The sequence below is a fragment of the Neofelis nebulosa genome, chromosome 8, assembly GCF_028018385.1.
Source record: "Neofelis nebulosa isolate mNeoNeb1 chromosome 8, mNeoNeb1.pri, whole genome shotgun sequence".
Lineage (NCBI taxonomy): Eukaryota > Metazoa > Chordata > Mammalia > Carnivora > Felidae > Neofelis > Neofelis nebulosa.
In genome coordinates, this window is record NC_080789.1 from 85225063 (window position 1) to 85247901 (window position 22839).

Genomic DNA, 22839 nt, shown 5'->3' on the forward strand with positions numbered 1-22839 from the left:
AAAAGTTTTTGTGTTTATATGGTTGGATTTATTTATTTTTTTTAATTTTATGGCTTCTGAATTTTGATCCATTGTTAGTAAGACTTCTTTACTCCAAGATTATATTGGAAATTGCTTAGTTTCCCTTCTGGTAGATTTACATTATTCTTGTTGTTGTTTGTTTTATTATTTTTGTTTTGTTTTATTCTTTGCATTTGAATCTTTATCCATTTGGAATTTTTACTCCTATTTGCATGGAGTTTACTATTTACTATTTACTATTCTATTTACTAAATAGAATATACTAAATACCCACTCTGTCTTGTTGGTTTTTTTTTTCAGTACTTTCTTTTTTATTCCTTTGGTCTTTGAATCTGTTCAATATACATTTTTAAAAAAATTTTGAGTCTCTATATTATATTTTAATTTCTGGTGATCTGAGACCTTATTCTTTTTCAGTTTTTCTGATTATTCCTCTTTGTTTTGTTTGCTTCACATTAACTTTTGAATGAATTTATATAGTGTTTTAAACATATGCTGGTATTTTAGTTTGAATTCAATAATAAGCTTATACATTAATTTAGAAAGAAAAGACATTTTTTTTATGATATCGATGCTACCTATCCAGGAACATGGTATGTCTTTCAATATATGTTAAAACTTTCTTCAATTCAGTCTTCTATGTGAATGCATTCTTTCTTAGCTCTTTTATCTTTTGTGCTACAAATCCTAATAGGGCCTTTTTCCCCCCTTATTATCTCTTAATAGCTGTGTGTTAGCATATATATGAAAGTTATTGATTTCTACATATTACTTTTTTTCCCCACTGTAATTTTGAATTCTCATAGTGCTTCTGGGGTTTTCAGTTGATTCTCTGATCTATATTTTATTAACTCCAACAAACGAATTCTAAATTCTTGAAGTTCAGAAAATGGTCATCATATTTTAAGATCACTTGTTACTTAAACTCCCCACAGAATTTTATTTGTCTCCCTAATTAATACTTTTATCATTTGATTTTGTGTTGCCTATAATTTTTGGAAGTAGCTCTCTTGCACAGTGTAATGGGCACTAGGTTTGTAATTAGAAGACTTGTGTGAAATTGTGGTTCTGCCTCTGACAAGCTGTGTATTCAGAAGCTGGATAATTTTTGTCCTTGTATTTCACTTACCTTTTCTATGACGTGGAACTGATATCAGTAACTGAGACACTCTAGATTTGTTTTGAAAAGTAAATGAAATTATCTGTGTAAAAATTGTAGATTTCTAGTTGGTAAGAACTTATATAGTATTTAGTATATATAATATATACTATATATTATATAAAATATATACACACACACATATATATATATATATATATATATATATATATATATATATCATATTAAGATGTCTTAGGATATTGGCCTGTGTTACAAATGCTTATATAGTCTTGTAGTCTATGCTCTGACTTCAAGCGAGATTTTAAAATAAATGTTTCTGATTGCAAATCCCTGATTTGTTTAGAGTTAATTAATAGGTATTTTAAAATACTAATACACCATTTGATACCTAAATAGTTCTTCAGTTTCAGGGAAGTTTACAAATATATATACATTTATTACAGGAAGTATACAAATACATATATGTTAATATATATATGTGTGTGTGTGTATATGTGTGTATACACACATATACACACACACACACATACACACACACACACTATACACTTATGAGTTAAAGATTTGATACATACTTATCGAGTCGTCAAATGAATACATTCTTTTGGTAATATCTGTTTTCTTACATTTTCATCCTGTGTATAGTCTGACTGAATTATTTTCTAAATTACAGCAGTGAGTCATTTTTTTAACAATAATACAAATAAAAGAAGCTGTCTATTTGGCAGGGGTTCTACAGAGTGCTCACAAAATTTATTTTAAAAACTAGGTTTTCTTGAACACAATTTACCTGTCAGGATTTCTATCATTTCAACTTTTTAGTTTGAGTTTCTCATTTGATGTTTTAAAATTCTGGATAAAGGTAGAATCACTTTCGTTTATTTCTCCATGCTTGCCACTCACTACCATCACACACATATGACATGTTCAGTGTAGTAAGAAACTGCTTTTAATTCTCTTTATGGGATAGTACTAATAAGTTTATTCATACATATCGGAAAAAAATAAGAGTTGTGATTTGAAAATTCAAGTACAACAAATTTTTCAGAATCACAAAGAGGTGAATTTTGTCATAAAATTAGTTCTTTTGAAAACATGGCCATTTTCTGTGACCAGTTAAGTTCTCCTGATGATTTTAACTTAAAGGAATTTAGCAGAATTAACTTTCATTAATGATAGATTTATTTTTCTCATCATCTTGTATTGACATGTGAATGCCGAGTTGTTACATATTTAAAAGGATTAAAATAAGCTACAGGGAGTAGTTGCAAAACATTTTTTAAAAGGAAATATAATTGGGATAAAACTGAGAATGGTAGGAAATTTTATTTTGCACATTATAAATTGACTTATCGAAGAAGAGATTATAGAGTCAGAATTTGAGAGTCAGAGGGACCTTAAAAATCATTTTTCCTGAGATGTTAAAGATTTAAGTTAAACCATGCCACTAGTAAGGAGGGAATAGAGTCTATCTTAGAACACAAACTCCTACATTTCAGTTTAGCCATAATTCTTTCACCTGGGCTGCTCTAGATGTAAGTAGACAACGTTGTTAATAGGTAACATTTTCATTTACTAGGATTAAGATTTAGCATCTACTTGGTGTGCAAAGGAAGACTATAAATGATAGATAGGTGTAATTAACTTAAAAGTGAAGCTAAATGTTCAAATGTTTTCCTAATTTACTCAGTTTTATCTCTTATTTCTACTCTGATTAGTTAATACCAAGAAATGCATATAACATCTATAGTGAAAAACTTCCCTGAAAGATGTGTACTATTTTGCAAAAATCATCTACTAAGTAAGAACCCAACCTACATTGTAGCAACATTATGGTGCTACTTCTCACTTTGGGTCTGCCTCTAGGTAAAATGCCAATGCAGTACATTCCCTGAATTTCTTTCCAGGTTGAAAATAATACAGAAAGTTTGATGGTTAAGAGCACTCTTTTAATGTATGATCCCATGTATATGGCTTCTATTTTCATGAGTTATATGGATTTTTTTACTCAATAGGAATCATGATTTTTACCACCAGAGTGATTGGTTCATGTACCTCTCATCCTCATGAACTGCAAACCATTAGAAATCACCACTTATCACAAGGAAAGATGATTGTGTAATGAGCAAAAAAATAAAAAAATAAATAAATAAATAAAGTATAAGTCCAGTTGTTCTTATTTTCCTGAAATGATTCATTCTATAAGACAGAAATTCCATTGCAAAGTAGTTACATAGGGAACAGCAAAATAGGCTCCTGTATTTTCCCTGTGATACCAAATATTATCATATTGAGAAAGAGAATATTTAGGGGTGCCTCAGCAGCTTAGTCAGTTGAGCATCCCACTCTTGGTTTCCACTCACATCATGATCCCAGGGTCCTGGGATCAAGCACTGCATTGGGCTCTGTGCTAAACGTGGAGCCTGCTTGAGATATTCCCTTCTTTCTTTTTCTTTCTTTCTTTCTTTCTTTCTTTCTTTCTTTCTTTCTTTCTCTCTCTCATTCTCTCTCTCTCTCTCTCTCTCTCTCTCTCTCTCTCTCTCTCTCTCTCCTTCTCCCTTTGCCCCTGTCTCCTGATCATGCTGTCTCTAGAATAAAATAAAATAAAATAAAATAAAATAAAATAAAATAAAATAAAAATGAATGTTTCCTTAAAAAAAGAAAGAGAATGTTTAGAAATTATTTTGTTAAAAAGAGCCAAGTTATATGATGAGTAGTACTAATTTTGATGTTTATTATCACCATAAATTGGATAAGAGTACTATTATTTAATTCTTTTTAATTGTTGTACAAAGAACCATCTTTTATATTAAGTTATTTGTGAGGATGGGGCAATCTTCATTCTACGTAACTTTGTTCAAAGTTTGGACTGTCACTTAGCATTAAAACATACTTATGAACACTTTCCTGTGTACTCAATATTGAATTACTATTAGGTTATATTGAGATAAGTCAGAATTTGGTGACTTTTGAGAACTTCAAGGAAAGATGTTATTAGGTTTGATGTTCTCCATCTCTGTACCTATTAGTTGTGGGCCCACAGATAGATTAATTAACTTATTGGTTAGCCTTGGTTGCTTCATTTGTAGTTGGGATAATACAGCAACATATCTAATGTAGTTTTTTTTTTAATATTATGAGATCATTTGTTTTATATGTTTCACAGTTATGATAGAAAGTTCTCAAAAAATAAAATTTATCATTTTGTCACTTTAAATTATTCTAAAGGAGATAAATAGTAAGGTATCAATCAGTGGGAACTATGACTGGGAATGGCATCAGCTCTTTGAGACAAGTATGACAATGGAGTTTCTAAAGTGAAAAGGAACACTTAAAGAACACTAGTTGGTCAAAAACGTGATCTGAGGAAAATTCATATTCTAACTAACCAAATGGCAATACAGAAAGTATGAGGGTACAAAAACCTTGAATTTATAACCTCTTATTATATGCCAATTTCCTGGCAAAAAAAAATGCATTATGGGAAATTGAAAGTTTAGGTATTTTTAAAACCATGAGCTATTGAATTTCTTAGTTGTTTTCTGAAGAGGTCCAATTACAAGACTCTAAGTCAGTTTGAAGCCACACGTGATAGGTCATGGTGAGCTTATCAGGCATTTGGTGAATGACTCACAGATGTACATTGGTTGCAAGTTTTGTGTTTCTTTTTTTTTTTTTTTTTTTTAAGAGAGTGGGTTCTTTTCAAATGTTCTTGTGATGAAGTAAATAACATCGTGGGGGAAAAATAGGTGTACATTTTCTTAAAGCCTCTTGTGTCAAATGTTGGTATTGTCTGACACTGATTTGCTTTAAATTTATTGTGGTTATAATACTAAATGTTTTATTTCTCAAAAATAACCTTCCAAATTCCATAAAATGTGAAAGCTGTAGCTTGATGGTAGGAACATTCATAAAATATCAAAATGTAATCTGTACCCGTGACAACATATTGCAATTTCAGTTATTAAAGTAGAAGGTGTGTAACAATTATATCTTAAAGTAGAGGAATTAAACAGTTCCTTTTAAGATTAGAAGAAAAAGGGGCACCTGGGTGGCTTAGTCAGTTAAGCATCTGACTTTAGCTCAGGTCATGATCTCACAGTTCGTGGATTTGAGCCCCGCATTTCACTCTGCGCTGACAGCTCCGAGCCTGGAGCTTGCTTTGGATTCTGTGTCTCCCTCTCTCTCTCTCTGCCCCTTCCCTGCTCCTTCTCTGCCTCTGTCTCTCTGTCTCTGTCTCTCTCTCTCAATCTCTCTCAAAAAATAAATAAACATAAAGAAAATCAGATAAAATAAAATTAGAAGAAAAATATTAGAAATGCTTGCTTGAAACATTGTCTGGAAAGGGTTAAGTTTGGAAATAACTTGTCTATGATCTTTAAAGTTCCTGATATTCTCTTTGAGAATTTTCCAACAGTGTTCCCAAGCATATCTTGTATTTCCTTAGCCTGTGTGAGTCTCCTTTTTATATTTGCAATGGAAACAACATGAACTCAAAAGCACACTTTTCAGGTTCAGTCCATTCTCCAGAATACTGTTTCAGCAGTGTCAAAGAGACTCATTAAGTGAAAAATTGTTTTATGGAGTTTCTATTGTAGTTTGTGCTCTCTTCTGCTCTGAAGATGTATTTCTGTTTGTGTACCTTTGTGTGTAGACATTTTTATATTTCCTACCAATTTAATTATTATTCAGTTATCATTAGTGCTTTCTGATCATTTGCTTATTTATTTTGGTTTTAACTTTCCTTACCGTGTTTATCCTAGAGGGCTTGGATATGAAACAATTTGAATTTTAGTCATATATATAATTAGATTTGTTACAAATTTTTCTTGAATTCTCCTTTTAAAGCTGTAGTACTTACCTGGGGGTGCCTGCGTAGCTCAGTTGGAATAGCATGCAACTCTTAATCTGGGGGTCCTAAATTCAAGCCCCACATTGGGTGAGAATATCAGATATATAACAAATTGAATATCTTAAACTTTTCAGGCAATTGATAAAGGATATAGATTTATTTAACACATATATTGTGCTAGTCATTAACACATATTTAATATTTACACATTTTAACATTTAATATAAAATAAAAGTATTTATAATAATTTACTATTAAATATTGGATTCATTGGATCAATTGAATCATTTTATAATATTATCAATAACAGGATTTGAGAAGAACATTTTAGAATTGCCTTCTCTTTTGCTGACATCCTAAAGTCTTGCAGAAATGTTAATTTGCAATAGAGAACTCAAACGAGAGAAAACTTCTACGGCCTAGAGAGATACATTTAAAATATTTATTCCATTCAACCATCAAATACAGCACCAACTTAGTGCCAATGAGATTATATCAAATTGAATTTTATTAACAATTATTTGAAAGCCTTTAGGTCTGTTAAAAGTAAGTACTATCTTGGGATTTTCATTCAGCTATAAATTCTGGATTGTTATTTTATTCTGTATTATGGTGTCACAAGTGAAATAAGATCTGGTTTCAAGTAACAAATGGGCCACTAATTAGTTGTATGACTTTAAATTCCTCTTGCCCAAGTTTAAACACTGGGAAAGAAGGATATACCAGTATTCACTCTTTTCTGATCCATGAGCTAATCTATGTGAACAAAATTCCTTATGAGCTTGGAGTTCCATTAATTCAAAGTATCATTATTAGAATAATCATTATTATATTGGGCAGATTTTCTGTCTAGTTCCTAGTCTGTTTCAATTTGCTTAGCAGTGATGATTGTGCAAGAAATAATTTGTTTTGGAAAGGCTATAGGGATGTTTATAGAAACATGTTGAGATTGTAAACTAACTTCCAAACCATTTAACATTTTCCTATATGTTCTTTGTGTTTATTTCACATATGTATACCTACCAATACATAGATCAAGAGTCTATGAAAATAAAACCAAAGGCAAGGAAGATTCTGATATGAGCATTTTTCCTTTCTAGTAAAGTTGGCCTCAGAAACTCATACTCGCTTTCTTACCTGCTCTGGTGACCTTCTGGATTAGAGTTTCAGAGAAACAACCAGAGGTAGTAGCTGTGGCAAGACAGCAGCTGGGACCATACGGATCTCAGCATCCTGCCTTATGGCCATTATCTTTGTTTCTATCTTTATGCTGCCACTATGTCTCCTCCTTGTGCTCTCCCTGCATCCTCTCCTTGCTGCCTCCTCCTTTTCCTGATCTCATCTCCCATTGCCCCTAGGAACTCACCCTCCCTCCATCTTCATTTTTCTCTATTGATATTAGATGAAACAAGATACCCTAATTAGGAAATCTTTTAAAAACTATTTTTTAAAGTGTGCGCAGCCATGCAGCTACCGTTCCCTAGTTCCCATAACCACTGTTAACAATATACAAAATTATTTCTTGTATACTTTATCAATTAGACCATATTAGATTGTAGGTCCCATAAGGTCTTAAATAAAAAATAGGTATTTAAAATAAATGCAACAATTCACTTATTTTGCTATGTAGGAATGGGTTGTTGTTGTAATGAAAAAAATAATTTGAGGTTAATGACAAGAATAGTGAGTAATATCCTTCCCCCTTCCCCAACTGCTGAAAAAGAAAATCATGTCAGCATCAAGTCATTTTTGCCACATCCCTTGTTAACAGCTTTTTCAGGGTGGGTCATCATTCTGTGTTTTGTTAGTATCTTAACTCCATAGTGACATGCTTAAATCTTATTCCACATTGATTTTGTTATATGTATACATTTATTTTTAGGATATCCTGTGAATGATGGATCCTGTTATTAAGTCATTATCAACTTTGTCAAAAAATGTATAAGCTTTCAATGAAGAATACATTTATTAATATGAGAAGGTTAATAACTGGTTTTTCTGTTTGGAATATGTGTAAGGTGTCTATGTCTAAAAAAGTAAACTTACTGTCTGCCTGTCGCCAGAAAAAAAAAGTGGGACCTAATCAAACTGCTATGGGGTCAACCCTTGTGGTTTTAAAGGCCCTTAATGTTGTCCAGCTGCAAAATAAAAGGAATTGGGAGGGGAAGTTGGAAGGAGTGGAGGGGGTTGGGGGGGAATGTGTGGAAAAGAACAGGGAGTCTGGCTTTTATTTTTTTTTAAAGTGAGTTCAGTGCCAGCCTGGACATTGGCTGTGCAGACTATTGAGCCATTGTCTGCTCCATTTCCAGAATAGCCCCCAGTTAATCACTTCGGCTTTGAAGGGAATTTCCTCGTGGAATTCTCCACAGAAAATCTAATCAACTGACCTGCCCTCTCAACAATGGAAGGCTTTTTTTTCTCTCTTTCCCTTATTGGGGCGGGCTCTGTAATGTAGCCTTTTGTGCAGAATGAACCCTCCCAGTAGGAGTGGAGAGCGTGTGTGAGTGACTGAGTGTGTGTGTGTGTGTGTGTGTGTGTGTGTGTGTGTGTGTGAAGAATGCACACTATCTCGTGTTGGTGAGTGTGTGCTCACTCCCTGACCAGATGCTGCGGTGCGCGGGGCAGCCACCATCTCTGCATGCGTGTCTGTGTAAGTGTCTTTCTCTGTGTGTGTATGTGCCTCTGTCATTTCATGTCAAAGGTACATTACCTGATTACCTTCCTCGCCTGCCAGATTTTTATCTAGATAATTGGAACTGCTATGGAGGCTGTGCCTTGCCAGCCAGCTTAGGATCTGTAAAGCCATAGTTTGTCCACCTTGTTATCTGTGGCTGCCTGGGCAGAGGAAATTAAAGAGACCCACAGCCAGGGGAGCGCTTCCTACCTCTGACCTCCCCAGCAATCCCCGACAGGACAGTTTGTTGGTACCATCTTTCTGGTGTGGTTTGGGTTTTTGTTCCCTCGTGTGTGTATTATTTTGGCATGTGGATACCTATTCCCCTCCACATCGCACATCGTGTTTTATGGAGTTTGGAGCTGAGGAAACTTTGGTTGGGTTGCCAGGACGTTCGCACCACTTTGTGGAAAGCACGAGCTAACAGTGAGACCGACAGAGTGAGTGACAAGTTGTTTACAGGTTTCCTTGAAGGGGCCTCTGCTATATTTCAATCTGTCAAAGTTGCTTTTCTTCCCTCAGAACAATGCCTGATTGTTGTGTGTATGTGAGTGTGTGTGTGTGTGTGTGTGTGTGTTTCCGTGTGCGCACGGAGAGAGCCTAGAAAGGGGTGAGAGGGACTAACAATTCTTTGTGTAAAAATGATATTACCAACATCTATTTTTTTTGCTTAATTAGTTAATAAATGCAGTTTAGTCGTGATTCTCTTAGTATACAGATTTCTCTTTTAATGAGCAGCAAATGCATTAAAAAATCATACTGTTTTGTGTGTGTATGAGTGTGAGTGTGTGTGTGTGTGTGTGTGTGTGTGTGTGTGTGTGACTTATTATTTAGAGGAGAGAGAGTATGGGAGACGTGTTAAATGAGTTGACTTCTCACATTCGGTGATGTCTAGAAGAGCGAATTAAAAGGAAAGGACAGGCACCCTGAGGTTGTCTAGTGCCTTGCAGCCGAGCGCGGCTCCCGCGGAGGGGGGGAGCAGCCAGACCCCGCTGCTGGAAGTGCGCTACCCCTTTAAGAGACTGGTCAAGGAGTCCTAGGAGAGGGAGAGGAGGGTGGGGGGGGGGGGAGAGGGGAGAGAGAGAGAGAGAGAGAGAGAGAGAGAGAGAGAGAGAGAGAGAGAGAGATTGAGAGAGAGGGAGAGAGGGAGGGAGGGAGGGAGAGAGGGAGAGAAGAGAAGGGAAGAGAGAGAGAAAATCAATTGGTTTAGAAGGTTTGGACTCACTTGACAGGTTCAGTTGGAGACGATCATAGGTGGCTGCTGTGACAAAGGGAAATTGTGCTTTTCCAGCATGCTTACTGACCCTGATTTACCTCAGGAGTTTGAAAGGTGAGTACAGTTTTCCCCCCTAATATATTGAAGTACAACTCTCATTTTACAGTCATCTCTGAATCAATTGGAAGATGCTTCCCTAAAACGTGTTTGTTAGAAAAGCTTTTAGCTAGTGCTTCTGCAATCTTGTTAGCTGATTTTTGTTGTGATTGCCCGGACCAAATTGAACTGATTGGCAAAGTCTCCGAGATTTCTGTTAATGTTTTTAGGTTGTGTCCTATAACAGGAAATTAAATGAACATTAAGCATCTCTCTCGCTTCCACTCGCTGGTTTTCTCTTTCTCATTCCTTCTCTTACTTTCTTCCTTCATTGATATTTTTCTCCCCTTCTTCACCTTTTTAAATGCTTTTGTGCAGAGTGTTACCATTTTCAATATCTCTGCCTCCTAATTTCTGGGGTGACAGAAGGGTTCAGTGGTGGTTAAAACAGAGGCTATAAGTTCCTATCTGATCCTTCCGTAAAACTTTGGAAGCTGCCTAGTAAAGCACATGACCTTTTGTTGATATAAGAGAGCAGATTTTTTTTTAAAGAAAATTTAACATCACAGCAGTGTATCAGTATAGTACTCTGGAAACGTCAAGAAAAGCGAAATGCGGATGATCCCTTTCTAAGTTTTAGTAGCTACTTTTTGTGCTAGTTGTCTTAAACTAATTTTGATTTACTGTATTTTTCCCTTTTGCTATGATGAGAAAAAGTGTATTTGTAATTAAGTAGTTCCTCTTTAGAGAAATGTGTGTAATATCCTTCCATTTGATGTTGCAAGTAAAACAGGGCTTTGAAAAAATTTTAGCCCTCTTCGTGTTCCTATAAGTACACATTGCAGTTTTTAAATTTGAGTTCTTATCCCAGCATAAGTTCATTTTTTGGAACTATAAATAGAATTTTGTTTGCCATTAAAAAGAATTCAAACTTTGTATTCTGTATGGTGAATTAAAAAAAAAAGCTAAAAAAAGCCAGGATGCATGATACCCAGGCTTTTTTTCATTTTCATGAAAGCTACCTTCTGTATAAACATTTGTTGTATCTGACTATGCAATGCAAGCTAGGTGCTAGACCAGCTGGTTAAAAATATGCTAAGTCAAGCTGTTCATCGCTCAAACGACTGAATTTGATATGAAAAGACGAAAAAAGAAAGGACAAAGATTAAAACATTCTAGAAGTGAAGCAATGGAAGAGAAGAAGGGTATTGAGAATAAAATAATGCTTGAATGTGGTCACATATTAGAGTAGCCAACATCAGATCAAGGAAGAAAGTAAAATAGCTAACATGTATACTTTAATACTGTCTTCTTTCTTTCATTTCATCTCTTCTTCCTCCTCTTTTTTTTTTTTTAATTAGGGTGCATCTTCACAAGATAATTCCAGTGAATGGTTGAGCTTTCTTAACAATCTTGAATTAATTTTTTTCAAAGTTCTATATATTAACTCCTTAAAATAGTTAGCTTTTGTTTGCACATATAGCCTGTTTCATATGTAGATACTGAAGTTATTTACATTGGGACATACTAATTCTTGGTGTTGCAGTTTGTAATATGTATACCACAGTAATTTTTCTAGCGTGCACAGAGTAGCACATGATTACCTTCAACTCTATATACTTTTTGAAAATAAAACTCTGAGTCTGATTTGTAAGCCTGTTAACAGACTGTTCTTATAAAAAGGTAGTTACATATTAACAGGCTGTAACCTATTTCTCTATATAGGCAAGCTTTCCTGCTGTGAACTTTATTTGTATTTTTTTCAATTATCTCTTTTGAACTAAACTTTTCCCTTTACTATTCTGATGTTCAAATCTCTTAACTTTTTTTTTTTTTACTCCTGGTGAGAATTTCATTTTATTGTCACCCAAAGGCATGCTTTTCTTGCTGGCTATTTAAATAAGCTACTGATCATCAATAGAGTTATTAGTATAGACAGAATATTTGGAAATATTAGTAGCTGAAATAATTTTTAAACGTCATACAGTATACAATTTCTTAATAATTTCCCCTGTGGTTGTAATTGGTAATACAGACAAAAATCTCAGTAATTCATTACTATTTGTTTACACTGAATTTGTACGAGTGAGTATCTATAGTCACCCACATAGAGTATATCTTGCAGACTTAATATTGAATATTTATATTCTCCAAAGGAGGTATATTTGCTATAACTGCACTGTCACATATAGTCAGCTTTTTTTTTTCTTCTCAACTATTGCAACTTTCATTGAATAAGTAGGTCATTTCCATTGAGTGTTAATTTTTATTCTGTTTGCTTACCTGCCATAGATGAGTTATTCACTCAAACTTAGAAATCTGAAAAGAAAACTTTTACATTTCTTTATGAAATAAAGTAGTTTGCTCTAGAGGCTATAAATAAGTGGCTTTGGGTTCATATATTTTGGAAGTTTTATGTGATCTTTTTTTCTAACTTCATTGGTAGAGTCCTATCCATCTTCTGTTATTCTTTTCAACCTGTAGACTATTTTGAACTTCAAGATATATTCAAAACTTAAATATCAGGATCAAAATTTGGATTTAGATTGGTTATGTCTGTATTATCAGCCCTAGAAATGAACATGGTCAATGCTGTCAGACTAATAAGCACTTGTTAAATAATTCAGAAGTTGTAACAGTTTCATTGTTAAAAAAAATGTTCAGGAGGTAGAACAAATTGAAGAGTGATTCTAAAAAGTAAACAAGTAGAAATATTTTATTTTCATTTTTAAGCATCACTGTCATAACTGATTATGAGTAATGAAAAGCACAATTCTCAGGTGTGGGTGAATAGGCAAAGTATGTTCTGAGACATTATTTGTAAGCAATGTCTTTTACATTATACTATTTAGAGGAAACATAACTGGCAACATGATCTAAATGTCACTAATAGCATCATGACAAAGAACACTTGAACTCTCCTAAAATTTTTAAAAGAAAGTGTGATAATAAAAAATCAAGACATAAGGTTTTTCTTTTCAGAATACTCTATTTTTTCATATTCCTAGAATGAAAATATTTAAAATATTTGCCTTAAAGATCAATTTTATCTTCTTTCTGATGAATAAAAAAACAAATTTTAATACTATCAATAGTATTGTGTTATTATTTCCTTTATACTTATATTTATCCTATTTGATTATAGTGTAATAGTTTTATGACTAAGCTACTTGTTAGACTTTCTCATCGCTTTATGTTAGAGAGTTAATTAAAAAGCAAGTGTAAGATGATTGCTTACGAAGACAGGCTGATAATGTCTAGGAAAAAAGTTGGGATTAAAGGTAGTGGGATGAAGCAAATTAAGCTTATAGTATCACCTCTTTGCTTCTCTCAAAACGGGTACAGACAACAGACTGTCTATTTTGTACATGTTGAAAAGACCACTACAGGAGTTGAACCTTCTGCAGTAAAATTCTAACTTATTTGCTCTATATTCCCATCAAAATTTTTTGTAGTCATGTTGACTAAAGAAATAATTTTTGACATCAGGAAAATTTTAAGTGCTTTTTTTCTAAAGACAGAAATATACATCAGGTACTGTGAAAAGCTGTTTTGTAATTACCATGTAAAATTACTATTAGCGGACCGCAAGAATATCTCTTACATTAGCGGTACTCGAATTACGTAAAGTTTGGCCATAGTAATAAAATATTTATTACCCAGACATATTTATTCAGCTTAGTTAGAAACTTTATGAGTGATCAGTGCATTCAAGTCAGGAGGTAACCTCTAGGTGTGAATCAAAGGAAAGTTATCTGTTCACATCTGTCAACCTTATCACAACTGTAAACCTATAAGTTTGATGTTGTATTTTTAGGATATTGTGATACATGCCTTAATTCATTTTATTTATTTTTATTGCTACTTTGTAGAGGAAGGGGTGTCTACCACTGATGATAGGTTTTAATTGCTGTCTCAATAATTTGCAAGTTAATTCAGCTATTAGGAATATACCTTACCTGAAACACTGGACACACTATACTTCTATCACAGTCACACGCTAGTACTATCCTGAAGACATAGCAGGAGACCTGACTGATCACCGAGAACAATTAAGGGTTAAATGTCAGGTGGCACTGTGTGCTGCTCAGTGTTTAGCAAGTTGACAGATACAGAAATGTGTGAATGTTATGATTACTTTACATGTTGATGTGTTCTTTTCTTATCTTATGTTTCTCAAATATAATAAGCCTAAGATAACATGGTAACGTATTTACCTGTTCTTAGGGAGCTTTTAACTAAAATCTGTGTATGCATCGTACCTGAGAGGCAAATAACAAGACCAGCTCTAATACTTTAGTACGTTACTCCTCTATAGAATTAGAAGCAATTTCACATGAATTTAAAAAGCAAAATTACATTCATGGATAAAGTCTGATCTTTATTGTCTGTTCTTCCCACTGTCAATTCTCCAAACACCTAATGGCAGTATGTATAATGCCAATGTGTATTATGTAGATTGAACATCTCCCTTTTTATAATAAGATTAGCTGAAAAAGTATAATGGATGAATTTTTTCTTTCTTCCATAATTTGTTGTTCATTTATAAGTTCAATGAGGTTAACTAGCAGCATGGGAAATAAACCAATCTGCATATCTCTCTTATACTAACTCACATACAATTTAATATGTCAGGTGTCTGACCCAGATGATGGCAATCAGGTAAAATGATGTTCAAAGATTTGACCAAAACATGAAACATCGTCCTGTTAGTGGAAAATATCTATTGAACAGGAAATGGACTAAAACATAGCAAATTCTTCCTTACTTCATTCATTCTCTCTTTGTATCCTTTTCATTGATTCATAGCATCATCATTTATATTAAATATAAAGATCAAATGCTCTATAAGTGAACACCATCAAATGATATTGCTAGAGAAGAAAAAAAAATAAGGACTGTTAGTATCTTGCTTGAGTGAATAGTGTTTATTTGGGACACTTAGGAGAATGCTTCATATTCCTTCATTTTAAGCAGGAACTGATCATGGTTCAGGAGAAGACTTGTTATGCTTTCTGATTTCTGTGTTTTCTCCTGCAGTTTGGAAACTGCATGCCTTTCCCTTTAGCATTATCTATTCTTCCCTTCACTTACTAGTTGAGAGTTCATACATCTCTGGAGATCCTGTGGCGTATGGTTCTGCTTGTCCAATAGGGGGGTGTTGCATTTCTACACATTCAGTATCCTTTTCCCTTGGAGCCTGAGAGTAAAACCTCAGCAGTACTCCCTGCCTTTGCCAGCCTGAGGAGTCAGAGACTCAAACTTGTTCCCAGCTCTTGCGCCTTCATTGTAGAGCTGCGTTCTGCTCAGTGGGCTGCCGAGAAGGACCAGACCGAAACAAGATTTAGAAGAATTCTGGTGAGAACTGTTTATAGGGATATGGTATTTTAAAAGAATGTGGTAAACAAACAGAATTGTGGCATAAACAAAGATAATTAGCATAAACAATGTCGTTTTAGGACAGGTGGTTTAAAAAAACAAACAAAACAAAAAACCCAAATATGAACCCAACTTGAATGCTGCCAGTTTGGAACCACTGAACCTTAATCTGTACTTCATGAGAATTTCCCAGGTTTGTTGATAAACTTGTTAACATGCTTCTTCTGTTTCTTTTGTATCATTTTCCGGTCATTATGCCCTTTGTCACCCAGCTTGAAAGTAATTAATCTATTACAAGGTAGTTTAAGGACTTTTACCCATAAAACATGACAGAAGGAAAATTAAAACCAAAAGCTTGTAGATGTCCATAGGCATTTGAAGTCAGTGTTGAACCTTAAATCAATTCAAACCTGAACTCGTCTCATTGTATTTTAAATCTTTTATCTAAGTAACATTTCAGTCACTTGGCTCTTTAGTGTTAATATATTTACTTTTGTCTTGCCTTAGAATTCAGAGATTTTTTTTTTTTTTTTGCTATGGCTGAATCATCACTTGTGTTACATGTTTATTTCTAAGTGTTCCTTATTTTTTCTTCCTATTTTTTCTCTATTACTTAGTGAAGATGGTGTAACAGTATATACATGGAGCTGGTAATCATGAAATATGAGCATGCTAGTTGTGAACCGCATTATCTATACCTGCTGTGCCGTCATGATGAGTTCTTATCTGAAGACATTTAGGTTTATTACTAAATGACATTTTTTCTTAAGACCTTATACTGAAATATTTTGACTTTATTGAAATGTGGAGTGTGATGAACAGAAAGCTGTTTGTTTTTCTTGCATTAAGGACCAAAGTTTTTTTTTTTTTTATTGAAGTTAAAAATATTTTTTTTCCTCTTTATTTTCTCATGGAGAGTGGGGAACAGGAATTCAAAGTAGGTATCTCTAGTATTCTGTAGCCCTTCTCTGTGCTGAAATGAAAGCATTTGTGAATGAGTTTTGGTTTCTTGGAGTTATAAAAATGTGTGTAAACTAGTAAACCATGTCTCATTCATGTGCTATGGAGATTTCTCGTACTTCAGGGACAAAAATAATTTGGCTACTAACGAATTAGGGCTACCTGCCAGTGCCAACACATACTGTAGGTAAGAGGAACACTATAAAGAAAAGCTGCTGGCAGCAAATCCATTGAAACTTTCATATGTAACAGCGTTCTATTTCTGCTCTTCACATCTTTGAAAGAATGTGTTTTTCAAAAAAGAAAATGTTGAGAAACAGAAAATATGATCTTTCTTAAAAATGTATTAGTAGCTTCATTTTTAATATTTCTCATTGTGGAGATGCAGAGACTTTTATATTATGTTCTGTGCACATGTGCCTCCCCTACCCATCCCAATCTTTTCTGTCACATTGAAACCTAAGAATCAGATACAGTCAGAATAGATGTTATATGGAGAAATAAAATTTACTGTCTGGGCCAAAAAAAACAAAGCCTTACAAGGTTTTTATACTGGCAACTTAAGAGAGTTAGATCAGTTGGGACACTGAGAAGCAATTTTATAAAGGACGTGTCTTCTCCTTAAGGGCTTCAGGACACTACTGGGAAAAGAAGGGAAAGGGTTAAACCGCTTTGCTTGTTAATATGTGTGTGTGTGTGTGTGTATATATATATATATATATATATATATATATATATATATATATTTAATCTAGTAGTAAAAAAAGACAGGCCCAAATGGTGTTTGGTTGATACATTTTTAATCAAAATTTATTTTAAAATGTAGTAAACGATTTACTTTATTACTGATTTTGGATTTGTTTGGTTTTTTTATTTTTTGTTTTTTGTTCTTGTTTCTGCTTTTATTTAGTTTTTTATATTAATTAGGATCAGTATGCCAAGAGGATAGTTTGTTTGGGAAGTGGTTGTAGAACTTTCATATAGGAGCTGTTGAGTTGTCATTTTAAACAACTTTATACTTATCTAATAAAAGAACATTGTAATGAAAAAGAAACACAAACTTTGAAAATGAGAAATACCCTTCACCTGAGAACATAATATTAAAAAAAATAATGCTTTATTTATGCTATGCTTTTTCATTCACAGCTACTATAGGCTGCTTGACAAAGTTCTAAAACATTTTTATTCTGATTCCAGAGTTAAGGTCTTACTTGTTTGCCTTCTATTATTTCTTTGGGTTATTTACCTGGGCCAGATTTGTTGGGCAATAATTTACAAAGTCCAAAGACTTTATTTTTGCTCTTTTCCTGATGTCTCTTTGTTTCATGCTCCCCCTCCTTATTTGCTGTTGAGTTTCGTCATATGTTGGAAAACAGTTTACAGGAATATGTATGTCCCATAAAATTAACGTTCTTATTTCTTCTTTTTCACCTGCACTACAAGAGATCTATGTTGAAAATTCATTAGATAATATATACCCTTTAGTAGAGAAAGGAATGAAGTGATGATCAAACTATTCAATTTCTGATTCATTTATTAATTCAACTTTGAATGAGTGATAACTAAATGTACAATGTCAGATTCAGATCGTCATCTCTCCCATAATATCATCAGGATGTGAAGAAAACGTTTATGTACTATTCCAAGTACCATTAATCATACAACACCTAGGAGTAGAAAACCAAAGATAACACTGAATGCCATTTCTCAGGAAAGAACTTGTATTTCCCTCCAGCCCTAAACATAGTTAGAATATAGAAAATAGAAGGAAGAGCTATTGTTTTTAGAGCCCTAAGGATTATGGGATAGAAATATGGTTGTATATTTGCCTCTAAAAAATTAACATAACTGGAAAAATAAAATGGATCCAATTTGACCTATAAAGAGTTTAGAAATAATTAATGGTTTAAAAGCATTCTTTTAGAGAAAGAAAAGCATATCCAAAAGATCCTAATAGTAGTGTAAAGAATCAAAGTAAAGGAGCAGAATATATGGACTTTTATAAGTAAACTAAAAGATAAGTGGGAGCCACTAACACTTTTGTGAAGACTAAATATACTAGTGTTCTAGCTTTTGAAATCTGAGGGTAGCATTGTCATGCATATTGAAGAGAAAATTTGAATTCAAGAAGTTTGGTGGCTCAAGGGGTGCTTGAATAAAATTTAAAGATATTTGAGATTTTGGATAAGGATGAGAAAGTTGAGTGTCAGAGGCCTAAGGCATACGGATCAAATGAACAATATTTTGTGGATTGTGAGTATTTTTCTAACACATCAAATGGTTTCCTCTTTTTCTGGTAGAAATTTACATGTGTCAGTATCTTTACTAATTTTGGTTTTTTCATAAGTAAACCACGTGGAGAGTGGTATTAGCTGGGTGTAACATCTCAAGTTCTAGCTCTTCCCTATGGACTAGGAAGAATTTTTGGGTCTTAGTGTATGCATCTGTAAAATGTGAAGATGGGTCGGATAGTTTCTAAATCTCTCACCTTTAAAATTTCATCACTTTGAGCTCCTTTGAGACATCCCTAGCTCCTTACTCTAGTGGTCAGAATTTTTGCACTGATGCAAGAATGACCAGCCTTTACGAGTGGAATCATTTCTCAATTTACCTTTCAGTTGAGTGGTATTGTGCAGGAACAAGTAACCATAGTACATTTTAGGAGTTTGAAATCTAAGTACTATGTATAATTCTTATTTAGGATCAAGTTCACAAATTTGCTATGAACTATTTTGAAGCTGAATGTTTCAAAGAGAAGATTCATATTTTATGTGGTTGAAACTTCCAGGTGCGTCAGATCATCATCCTCAACTATTATCAATATCGTGAAAAATAAATTATATATGGACTATTGAACAGGGAACTATGGAGTAATATGAAAAGCATGAGAGAGAGTGGCATTTTGGGTCAAAGAGCTGAAAGTATTTATAAGGATAAGATTAAAAAAAAAAAAACAAAAAGAAAATGTTAGAGAGTAGAGCCTCAGGACAACACGGGAGCTTATGGACAGTCTGTGTCTTTATATAGGTAAATAAAACACTGGGCAGGAAAGTGGCAAGATTAAGATTACAAACAGTCCAAAGAAAGACTTTAGGTGCTTCTTAAAATAATTTAGGCAACTATTAGGATCATGACAACCAATTTTATATGCATTAGTTAGTGACTGGCAATTTCAAGAAAAGGAATGTTAAACTCTGTGAAGCAAGGAGTAGAACAATGAAAGATGTACTTAAAAAGCTATATTATCTGAGAAGGAAAGCTTCACATATTGTTAATATGTTACATTCGGCAGACTGCATTTTTTTTTATAACACAATGTTTGGGGGAAAAAAAGTGTAGTTATACCATCAGCAACATAATCTTTTAACTACGTATCCAAGGACTTTCTGTATTATATGCACTTTGAAAATATGGCTATGGTATGACAAAGTCCTTGTACATATGAGGTGTACGTTTTAAATATATATTTGTGTATTTAGGATAACATAGGATTTGGCCCTTTGTTAGAATTAATTATTTGCTTAATGAGTGTGATGTAGAAATTTTTTATTCTATTCCTGCCACTTTTAATTTAGGAATAAAGAATGGGTGTTACTCTCTCATTCTCCTGGTACCGATATAAAGGTTGTAAAACAAAACAAAGCAAAACAAACAGAAAAGGACCTTACTGAACCAGAACTACATTTAGAACTAGGACCAAAGGGAAATGTGCAAATATCCTACTGTTAAATAAGAAAGAAAATCTGGAAATCGTCCAGTTGGGCAACTTCCTGCTAATACATTTTATAATACAGCATTTAGTTATATACAAATTTGGCGTATGTTCCTACAGCTTCTAAATCAAGAATTAAAACTTTGTGATGTAGAAGTCATTTAAATTCTTTGGGTTTCAGCCACGCAGTTATAAAATGGGCTTTAAAATGAGTATAAAATTATTTATCCCCTAATTGTAATGAGTCATTTTAAGCTTATGAAAATTTGTAAAAAATATTTGGATATCTCTGAATGCAAACTACTGAATTCAGACTTTGAAAGAATTGTATATTTTTGTTTGATAAACATAGTTGTTAGCGTATGAAATAATGCCTATAAGATTTATTGACTTTTTAAAAATTTTATAGTAAATACAACTATAATTAAATGCACTTATGACTATTGATCCAGGTAACTTATACCTAAATAACAGCAGCATAGTACATTTTCTTCTGCTTACTGCTAATAACAAAATATCTGAAAAGCACATCTCTTTCCATTTTATATATAGGAAATATGATACACTGAAAGTTGTTTTTGCAAGTGTCAGTATATCTAGCATTAAAATAACGAATTTCCTGATTTAACATATTCCTATGCTTTATGCAAATTAAAATTCATTTATTTGTGTATTATCATAAAAATGAATTATTTTATATAAAAGTTATTGGACAATGAAAAAAAGAATGATTTTTTTGTTGAGTAAAAACAGCCATACACACTATTTACTGCTTTGTAAAGCATTATTTGTACAAATACTTTGGATATTGGAAAATATTAAATAACTTGAAGACAGTTATCAATGCAAATATAGTACATCATAGATTTTCGTAGTAAAAGTAACATGAGGAGTTTTGCATTAGCTACCTATTTCTTAGATGGCGAGTTGAAGCTTGAGCAAATTTATGGATTTCTTTTTTATGGGCAGCTGTGTAACAGGCAAACAAAAACATCCAAGAAACAGAACCTTTATTTTTGATATAAAATTGTTTTCCACTGATATAATCTGTTGAAAGCCAGAAGCCATCCAAAGTGCTGATACCAATTTAAGAAGATGATCTTTTGCCTTAATTATACATCTGGGAAATATTAGCTGAACATTTTGTGGAGAACAGTGAATACCTTAGTTGCCAGTTGTCTAAAATGCTGCTAATGATCGACATAGTGCCAGTGTTTTGATGGCTAAAACCTAGGCTGAATATGAATACAAAGAACACAGTTGGGGGAAAAAAAAGCACACATTTTATACAAAACAGATTTCAACCATCTGCTTGGCACTTAAGTTTGCGACTATAGGCAATATATGAAAGAGACCACTGTCCACGTTATGAATGGTATCACTTTTATTGGTACCTTAGAAAAACCATAGAGTTTTGAAAGCATATATAACCAATGATTTTCTTCAACTAAATAATGAAAACAAGGGCCTCAGCCAAAATTTTGTGCCCTCTATAATCTCCTCTATGTCAGTCTTCTTTTTCTAGCAAAAATGGGTTTTGCTAATAAAGTAGGTCTTAGTTCCACACCTCAGGATATTAAAATATACCAGACAACACTACACAAGTAGCCCTTAGGACGAGAACCCCAGATGGTTATGAGATAAAATACTGTTTGCTTTAGGAATAGGTTATATTCCTGAGTCTGTTGCCTGAATACTATGGTGCATGTCAAATCAGCATGGAAGTTAATGGTCCAGAAGCACTTCTGAATTTAATGCTTTCCCATTTGTTCTGAATTTATAGTATTAAATCAGGCCAGTGCTGTTTCATCACTAGTTCAGTAAGGGAAACATATTCTATAGATAGTAAATTATAGTCAAAGTCTAATTATTTGACCCATTTCATTTACCTTAAAGGTATGGGAGAAGTCCTCAATAAAAGAATATTGGCAAGTATTATATACTATAAGCTTTAAAATTTATGGAGTAGTTGGTAAAAGCTATAATAGACTTTTACTTAGCACATAGTAAGCCAAAAATACATTTTGACTAAGTAATTTGACCTATTTTCTTTTCCTTGGCTGAAATATATTTGCATTTCCAAATATTGGGAAAATTGAGCTATTAGAATGTGTTAGATTATGGATATGTCTAGGTTGTATGATTTACCAATGATATATTGTCTTTTAGTTTTTGAAAAAGAAGTCTGTGATTTAGGAAAATTGTAAAAGGAAATGCTCTTAGAATCCCTCTATATCTGTGCTTTCCAATATGGTAGCCACTAGCTACATGACAGGAACTTGAAATGGGACTAATTTGAATTCAGATTTGCTGTAAGTATAAAAAACACACTGGATTTTGAAGATGTGGTTGAAAAGAAACGATGTAAAATATCTTACTAAGATTTTTTTAAAAATATTGATTATGTTTTGAAATGACAGTATTTTGCTATACTGACTTACATAAAATATGTTGTTACAGTTATTTTCACCTGTTTCTTTCTACTTTTTTAATGTGTCAACTGGAAATTTCAAATTACTGTGTGTGGCTCTTATTTGTGGCTCACATTATATTTCTATGGGACAGCACAGTTCTCTTCCCTTCCATGGAGGGAGGAAAATTAAAACTTCTGTCTGTATCTGGATTCTAGTAGTCCACAGCTCAGTAGGGTAACAATGAACCAGAAAGAGTTAAGTGTTTATTAACTGTCCTCCTTTTTAAGCTTTCTTCTATAAGAAGGTGATGTTTTATTGCTTTTGAAAAAGCCTTGGTAGTAACACTGACTTGCACAGATCTTTATATCATTTACCCAACGAATTCTGTCAGT

At 33.3% G+C, this 22839-nt stretch overlaps 1 protein-coding gene across 20 annotated transcripts in view; it reads left to right on the forward strand.

Annotated features, from left to right (window-relative positions):
* Window positions 1-22839, forward strand: part of SOX5 (SRY-box transcription factor 5) — a 1021816-nt gene that overhangs the window by 598852 nt on the left and 400125 nt on the right. For 5 of the 20 annotated variants that reach the window (XM_058743352.1, XM_058743353.1, XM_058743354.1 and 2 more), the window contains exon 1: window positions 9829-10000. The exons of 10 other annotated variants lie outside the window; for them this stretch is intronic. In XM_058743352.1, coding sequence (XP_058599335.1) covers window positions 9963-10000 — 38 coding nt within the window. In that variant the 5' untranslated portion in view covers window positions 9829-9962. Of the gene's footprint in view, window positions 1-8538; window positions 8647-9826; window positions 10001-15022; window positions 15341-22839 lie in introns of those variants that run through there. 5 more of the 20 variants (XM_058743370.1, XM_058743371.1, XM_058743367.1 and 2 more) reach the window with 4 other exon arrangements.